Raw genomic sequence first — 8,566 nt, 5'->3', positions numbered from 1 at the left:
CTGATCACGCATGTCAAAATTTTATGTTGAAGTTAAAAGAAGTACTGAGAGGGAAACATTTATATATATGAAACATTTTATATATGAAATGCACATATTAGAAAACAAGAAAAGTTTAAAATGAATGGTCTGAATTTCTAACTCAAAAGAAAATGGAAAAGGAGTAAATTAGGTCCAAAAGAATAGAAGCAAGAAAATAAAAATATGACAGCAAAAAATAAACAAAATAGAAAATGTAGTACCAAAACAGAAGTTCAACAAAACTCAAATCTGGTGTTTTGAAAAGATTAATACAATTGGTAAACCCCTAACAAGACTGAGCCCAAAAAGTTAAAAAAGAAAAAAAGAGGAGGAGGCGGAATACCAATATCAGGAATGAAAAAGGGGACATAAAACAGTTCCCGCAAGCAGTAACAGAATACTATGAGTAATTCTATAACAATCCAGCAATTTAAAACAGATTTCTTTAAAAATTCAAAACTGACACAGGGAAAAATGGTAAATCTGAATAACCATTTATCATATCTTTAAATATTCTAGGCCCAGATGGCTTTACTGCTGAAAGCTATCAAAAATTTAAAGAAACAACACCAACCTTATAAAGCTACAATAATTAAGTCAATGTAGTATTGGCATAACACGATACAAACAGACCAACAGATCAGAATAGAGAGTCTGAGAAAAGTCTTATACCTATCAAATCTATTGACTGAGAATCCTTTTAAGGAAACCTTTACACTGTAGCAAAAAAATTAGCTTAACATGGATCACAGACCTAAATGTGAAGGCTGAAACTATAAGGCTTCTAGAAGAAAACATAAGGGAATAGTTTCATAACCTTGAGATAGAAAAGGAAAGATCTCTAAGAACCTAAAAGGTAATAAACATAAAATAAAAGGAATCAAATCAATGAATTCAATATTACATTTTAAAACTTCTGCTCCCAAAAGACACTGTTACAAAAATGGAAAGACATGGCTCAGAGAGAAAATATTTGCTAAACATGAAGGTATATATGCTTATGTGTAAAATCTGACAAATAACTTTTATCTAAAATACCAAAAGAATTAACAAACCAGCAACAAAAAAGACAACCTATACTTACAAATATGGGTAAAAGACCTGAACTGACAGTTCAAAAGAAAAGATAAGCAAATGGCCTATAGTCACATTATTAGCCACCAGTGAACTATTAACTACAATGAAATAGAATTATATACCCACCAGAATGGCTAAAATCCAAAATGCCAAACATTTTGGTATTTGGAAAGGACAGAAAAGGAGTAAAGGATGGAAAAGGAGTAAGTGACATCAAAAATGTCAAGAATGCGGAATAACTGGAACTCTTATAATACAGAATGTTGAATGTATTCCATTTTCTATTTTGGAAAACAGTGGTGGTTTCTGAAGTTAAACACACATCTACCCTAGAACACAGCAATTCCACACCTGGGCATTTACCCACGTCCACACAAAGGCGTATACAGGAAGGTTCACGAAGCGTCACTTAGGGTAACCAAACCCTGGAAACAAGCCAAAGTCCATCAGCAGAACTGTTATAATGTTCATATCATGGAATCTTAGCTGTGAAAAGAAGCAAACTACTAAAACACATGTCAAAATGGATGAATCTCAAAACTGTCACTGAGCAAAAGTTATCAGACACAAACAGTACTTATCCTATGATTTTATTTATATGAAGTTTAAGAATACACAAAACTAATCTTTACTAATAGAAGCCAGAAAACAATTGCCTGGATGGGGCAGGAGAAAGAGACTGATTGAAAAGAGGCAAGAAAAAACTTTCTGGGAGATGAACATGTTTTGTTAAGTTGATCTGGGTGGTGTTTTACAAATACTTTTCTTTCCCCCAAAAAATTCAGTGAACTTAGGATCTGTGATTTTACTATATATGAATTACATTGTTGGCATTTTTTAAAAAGTAAACAAACTAGGAAAGTCTTTGTTTCCCTTAGGCTATGGAAGCCAGTCCTTCATTTAAGGCTGTCCATATTAGCATGCTGTCTTGCACACTCAAGGAAAAAAATCTCTTCCCTCTGCCCAGCATCATCTATTTTTTTCTTCCCCTTCATCCCCAAAATCCTCAACCATACATATATCTCTAAGTATTATCTCCCTACTCCCCATGACAGCTAACACTTCTAAAAGACTGCTATGAAATAGTAAGGTTCCCTAAAGTAGATAAAATTATTCATTTTAAATTCAATTTTCAGAAGCACATGTGTGAGATACTAATGACTGCTGCTGCTGCTGCTGCTGCTGCTAAGTCACTTCAGTCGTGTTCGACTCTGTGCAACTCCACAGACGGCAGCCCACCAGGCTCCCCCGTCCCTGGGATTCTCCAGGCAAGAACACTGGAGTGGGTTGCCATTTCCTTCTCCAATGTAGGAAAGTGAAAAGTGAAAGAGAAGTCGCTTAGTCGTGTCCAACTCTTAGCAACCCCATGGACTATAGCCGACCAGGCTCCTCCATCCATGGGATTCTCCAGGCAAGAGTACTGGAGTGGGGTGCCATTGCCTTCTCCAATACTAATGACTAACACACAGCAATTTAAAGCTTACAATGCATTTTTATGTATGTTATTGCCTTTAAATCCTCACAAAAACCCTATAGTATAGGTTTTGCTATTATCTGTGTTTATGGAAGCCTGGCAGGGCTACAGTCCATGGGGTCGTCAGAGTCAGACATGACTTAGCAACTAAACCACCACCACTGTTAAAGAGAATAAGAAGCTTGGCAAAGTTTCATAACCTGTCAAAGGTCACACAACAAGTAAATGATACCTAACTTCAAATCACATACTTTCTTGTTTAATATGCTACTCTGAGACAGTAAGAATTCTGTTAATAAAAATGTCTGACCGATGAAAAATATCCAAATCTAGCCAAAATAAGCTAATATTCCATTATCTTATGGTCCTATGTCAAATAACATTTCAACAACCCAAATCTACTACCACAAAATTACTATAGTGTGTAAGTAAGTGACCAGATAACTTATTATCCAAGTGGGACACTTCTGAGAATAAAGGAAGAGCTATTAATAATTATGCTAGGATAACAGGCATGATCCAGGACTGTCTTGGGCAAACTGAGACATATGGTCATTCTATTTATAAGCTAGCTGTGCTATGTGAAATTAAGGATTCAGACTTACATTTTATTACAGTATTTTTTAAAGTGACAATTTTAAAACCAAGTAGAAGAGGTAAATAGTCATGAGCATTAACCAATGTTACAAGAAAGGGTTAACATTTCAAACTGTCTAGACAATCATTCTGGTTCCATTTCATCTTTGACAGTTCTGCTTAATGTAGCAATACTGTGGCTGGAAAGATCTGGAGTTAGAAAACCTTGTATGCCTTTTCAAATAAAGATGACCTATTTATAAATATGAGTATTAACAGCTGACAACACTGCAGTTCTCCAAGGAAAGGATTCCTGCTTTAGTTCTTCAAAATATTTCATAAATGAAACAATTTCATTTTATTTTAAAAAGCTCATTAGCTTCACTAAGAAGCCTCATGGAATAAAAAAGTTTGTGTAGGAATATAAAATTTATAATTCTTATAAAAGACACAAGCCCTGAAATGAGTTTGAATAACTTTAAATATTCTAAAGAAACCAATTCAACAAAGTAACACACTTCAATCTCAGCCAGAATTTAGTCTCCATATGAATGTTCTCCATCTGAGTGGCTTGGCAGATCCTACTAGACGTACCTCAAAGTCTTGAGTGTTACGAGAAAAATACCCCAGTACTCCACCCACAGCCCACATAAATTTTCCAATGTAGGCTTAACCCACAGAAGTGGTTACAGAATTATCATGTAGGCCATAGTCATGTCTAGTCCCAGAATAGTCCTAAACCAAATCTGACCTGTCTGGGCAGGCCAAAGAATAGGTTCCTCAGCTCTACAGCAAACACTCTCCCTGACTCCCTACCTCATTTGCCCAATCTTCCATGGCACAAACTCAAGCTGTAAGCAATTTTCAAAACCAGACTAGACATTCATGTTGGAAAAACAAGGCAATATTCATAGGAGTATTTTGAAATACTGTTGGCTTAGTACTTATAAAAAGTGCATAAAGTAGAAGTCAGGAGACCTAAATTCCCTCTTACGTTCTATTGCTACCAAACTAGGACATAGCTCTTCATTTGGGCCTGAAGGTCCAGTACCAAGAAAGAAAGAGTAAAGTGCTCTCTACGATTCTCTTATACTCCTAACATTCTACATTTTCTTGTGTGTCCTGAATTTTAACCCAAGCATCAACTTTCCTGTTAGGCCAATTAAAAATGACAAAAGCATCAGTTTATCAAATATGTTCCATCATTTCTCAGGTGAAGACCAGCTGGAATCTGATATATCGGGATGGCCAAAACCTTTGGGGTTTTCGTTAGCCATCTTACAGAAAACACCAAATGAACTTTTTGGCCGACCCAATACACACTCTGATAACTGGTTTAAGAGACTGCAAACTTGGACTCTTCATTAGTAATGGTGTAGCAGAGTAGAACATAAACAATAAAAGTCAGAGTCAAATTCTCCAGCCAAAGTTATTCAAAAATCATAAGCTTTTTTTAAAATTCTTTTTATGTAAATATTTGGGAATTCATAACAGTGGGATGCTGCACTGGAAAGGGCACTGAATCAGGTATCTAGAGATCTGGGATCTAGTTCAAGACATGCAACTACTTGTTATGAGCCCAAACAAATCACAGTATCTCTTGCCTTCAGATTCTTCGACTGTAAAATGAGAGAATTAGGTAAGTCCGCTTCCTATTTAAAAATCTAAGATTTAAACATTTTCCGATGACATCATTCTCTAAGGAGACCAAATTGCATTCAACAATGTTCCATTTACAAAATGCCTTAAAATATAAAAAAGTTTCATATCTCCTCAAGAACACTGTGGAATACATATCTGTATTACCATCACAACAGGCCCCATGCTGTGAAGATTAACACTCTGGTCTCTGAATCCAGCGATCTAAGTTCAAATCTCAGTGGAACCAGAGATTTGTTTGAGGGCTTCCCCAATGACTCAGCTAAAGAATTCGCCTGCAGTGTCAAGATGGGGGTTCAATCCCTGGGTGGGGAAGATCCCCTAGAGATGGAAATGGCAACCCACTCCAGTATGCTTGCCCAGAAAATCTCACGGACAGAGGAGCCTGGCGGGCTCAGAGAGTCACAAAGGGTCACAAAGAGGTGGACACGCCTGAGTGACTGAGCATGAGCACACATTACCATCACTATTTCATAAAACCAATGTTCAGAGAAAAAGAAAAAGATCACTAAATCAGCAAAATACTGTCAGTTAGAACCCAGGTATATTGACCACTGGCCCTCACTGGTTTCCATTTCTATATTCTGTCATAGTCACTGTGAAGAGTCACATATTACTATATTTACCAGCAATTACTTTAAGTGTGGTGTAAAAACAGCACTGGACATAACGTCAGCTCGGTGACCTTGATCATTCTCCTCATCAGTAAAAGCAAGTCAGCAGTCCCCATCCTCTGGGCTACTGTCAAACTGAGTACAAAATGGGAACGCACGTAACATCATAAATGTGAAAATTAATAAACATAAATGTGAAAGGCATCATAAAATTGCATTAAATGTTGTATTCTTTGGGAACCAGCTGGTATCTGTAGGATTACCAACCCATTTAGAACTGTCACCACATATACAAAGTTGCTTCAACTTCAGCAGTCCCCACACCTACTCTTAAACCTAAGTTATTAAGTTCTTTGGAGGACTGTGGGAAAGCAAGAAAGTTACTATAGTTGTCCCTCACAATACTTAACAATTTTTGTTCCCAGAAGCAGTTTTTATCTTTATTTTCTGTATATAATTTTGTAGTTTTCTAGGCCGCGCCATGTGGATGCAGTACCTTGGTTCCTAAGTTCCAATCCATGCCCCCTGCACTGGGAACACAGAGTCTTAACCACTGGACCGCCAGGAAAGTTCTAGAAACAGTCCTTTCAGGAAATTTAAGTAGTATGTTGTTTTTATAAAGGTATCTTGCAGAGCACTAGATTATGGATATCTGGATTCCGTTCCTAACTCTGTCACTAACTGATTTTACTCAAGGCACTCAACTTTTCTTAGCCTCAGGTATAAATGTGGCAACTGGTTTTAGGTAATATCTAAAAATCTTTGAGTAATGTCACTATAGCTGAAGACTATACAAAATGTAGACTAATTATCTGAAGATACAAGCATAAATGTAACTATTATTAGTTATCTACCCTTCCAGGAGTCAAATAAGACTAGCATTAACCTTTAAATCAATCTTTCTGGGACTTACCTGGTGGTCCAGTGGTTAAGAATCTGCCTTCCAATGCAAGGGACATGGGTTTGATCCCTGGTTGGAGAGCTAAAATCCCACGTGCCTCAGGGCAACTAAGCCTGCCACTACTGAGCCTGTGCTCTCTGGAGCCTGAGCACCACTCAGAAAAGCCCATACACTCTCAATTAAGACCAGAGGCAGCCAAAAATATATGTTTAAAAAAAAAAAAATCAAGTCTTTTTAATACAACCACCATTCAACTTCTACATTAAAAAACACATCCTATTGTCACTAGCCAAGCAGCAGAAGTTTTAGATTTGGGTGCTTCTCCACCAAGAAGTAGCAAGGATTATGATGATGGATTAAAATTAAGTCTACACAAGAGACCCTTAACATAGCAAGTATTTGCCCCACACTCTTAATTAGTAGCAGACTGAAATGATGGGATTTGAAAGTGCAAATGGGGAGATGGAGCATAAACTAGGTTTAACAGCATAATCCTAATTCACCCTAAATCCTGTTAGCATTAAAAGCTAAATTTATACATCCCAATATAATTTACTGTGAAATCTTTCCATGTGGATCTCCACATTTCAGTGTGTGTGTGTGCTCAGTTGTGTCAGACTCTTGGCAACCCCATGGACTATATAGCCCACCAGGCTCCTCTGTCCTTGGAATTTTCCAGGAAGGAATACTGGAGTGGCTTGCCATTTCCTCCTCCAGATGTTCTGGACACAAGGATCAAACTTGCATCTCCTGGGTCTCCTGCATTAAGAGGCAGATTCTTTACAATGAGCCACCTGGGAAGCCCCCACATTTCAGTACTGTATTTCCATCCGCCTTCTGCGTAATTAGGTAAGTACTCTGAGTTTACATAGAATTATGCAATTTAAGAGAAACTGCATCCAAGTTCAACAGTTACATCCTAAATTACCTGAGGGTTAGGTTCTAAAGTAATTTCTAAAATACTGTGTAGTCAAAATCACCAGTGAGAAACCATTAAATCACCAGGACTTAGGCTGCTAGAAGCTCGCAGAGCAAAATTTAATTTCATTTATTCTCTTCACATTTGTGCTGGGGCCTCCCTTTCTCTGGGACAATGAAGGTCAAAAAGTGAAAAGTCACTTAGTCGTGTGGGACTCCGACCCCATGGACTATACAGTCCATGGAATTCTCCAGACCAGAATACTGGAGTGGGTAGCCATTCCCTTCTCCAGGGGATCTTCCCAACCCAGGGAGAGAAACTAGGTCTCCCACGTTGCAGGTGGATTCCTTCCCAGCTGAGCCACCAGCGAAGCCCATGAAGGCCAAGGTCTACTTTAAAAGAGGCTGTTCAGAACACTGGGTAAATAAGGCAATTTATCTCTCTCTCTTTTAGATTTATCTCTTTTTATAAACAGTTGCATTAGCATAAGGTAACCATTTGGTCAATGCTACCCACAGACACTGGACCGGGCCATTAACAATAAAGAACCTTCCAAACTCTGGAAGAGCAACTGAGGTGAAGTTTTTCGTTTATTGCTCTCATTGTATACTATGAAACTCATTCTGCTGGAACTCAGATAAAAGTAGGTAAACAGATGGTACCTTGGGAACCAGAGTACTAATTCCAGTCATAAGCAAACATTGTGAGGACAATTTCAAAACTTGGGGGCAATCTACCTGCATCGAAGGGCCAACACTGAAGGTCTGCACTGGGCCACCAACGAAGTTGTCAGAAGGCAAGACACGCGGGCAAGGACACGCCCGGTGCACGTCACACTTCCCCAGGCCTCAGGCCATTCGGGGGGTGGGGGGAAGACAGCTACATTTTCATAAAAAATCCACTAGACTCATCAGCAAGCTTCAAATCCTGGAATCTGGGCGAGAGTCACCTCAGCTATGCGGCTACTCAAAGGTCTCCGCCACGTGCCTCAGCCCCCAAAACTTCTGAAGAAGGCATAAATGACCAAATGAAAAGTGCAGAAAGCCTCCACATGAGGGGGACTGGTGGCACCGGGAGGCTCCAGAACACCCAAGAGAAGGGGCGGGCGGCAGTTCTCAGCAGCCGAGAGGCTAATGCCTACCTAGCGCGCAATTCAGGCTGCCGCCCAGATTAATTACCCGATGGCCGTCATAGCTTCACCTTCCAGCCCCAAGCGACAGCGCTCGCGTCCGATGCTCTGCGTTCGCACGGGTGGCAGCAGCAGGTACCACAGCCACGGCTTCTGGGCTCAAGCACTCCGCGACCCGGGAGCGCGTCCTCACACA

The 8,566-nt window shown here is 39.2% G+C and overlaps 1 protein-coding gene across 2 annotated transcripts in view; it reads right to left on the bottom strand.

Moving 5' to 3' along the window:
• ADK (adenosine kinase) overlaps positions 1-8,566 on the bottom strand; it is a 550,542-nt gene that overhangs the window by 515,910 nt on the left and 26,066 nt on the right. The window contains exon 1 of one of the 2 annotated variants that reach the window (XM_010852352.1): positions 8,420-8,560. The exons of the other annotated variant lie outside the window; for it this stretch is intronic. Within the exon in view, the coding sequence (XP_010850654.1) occupies positions 8,420-8,433 (14 nt within the window). The 5' untranslated portion in view covers positions 8,434-8,560. Of the gene's footprint in view, positions 1-8,419; positions 8,561-8,566 lie in introns of those variants that run through there. 2 annotated transcript variants of the gene reach the window in all.

Source organism: Bison bison, unplaced genomic scaffold (genome assembly GCF_000754665.1).
Source record: "Bison bison bison isolate TAMUID 2011002044 unplaced genomic scaffold, Bison_UMD1.0 scf7180017864309, whole genome shotgun sequence".
Lineage (NCBI taxonomy): Eukaryota > Metazoa > Chordata > Mammalia > Artiodactyla > Bovidae > Bison > Bison bison.
Note: the sequence above shows the minus strand (reverse complement) of the source record. Positions and strands in the feature narration are given on the sequence as shown.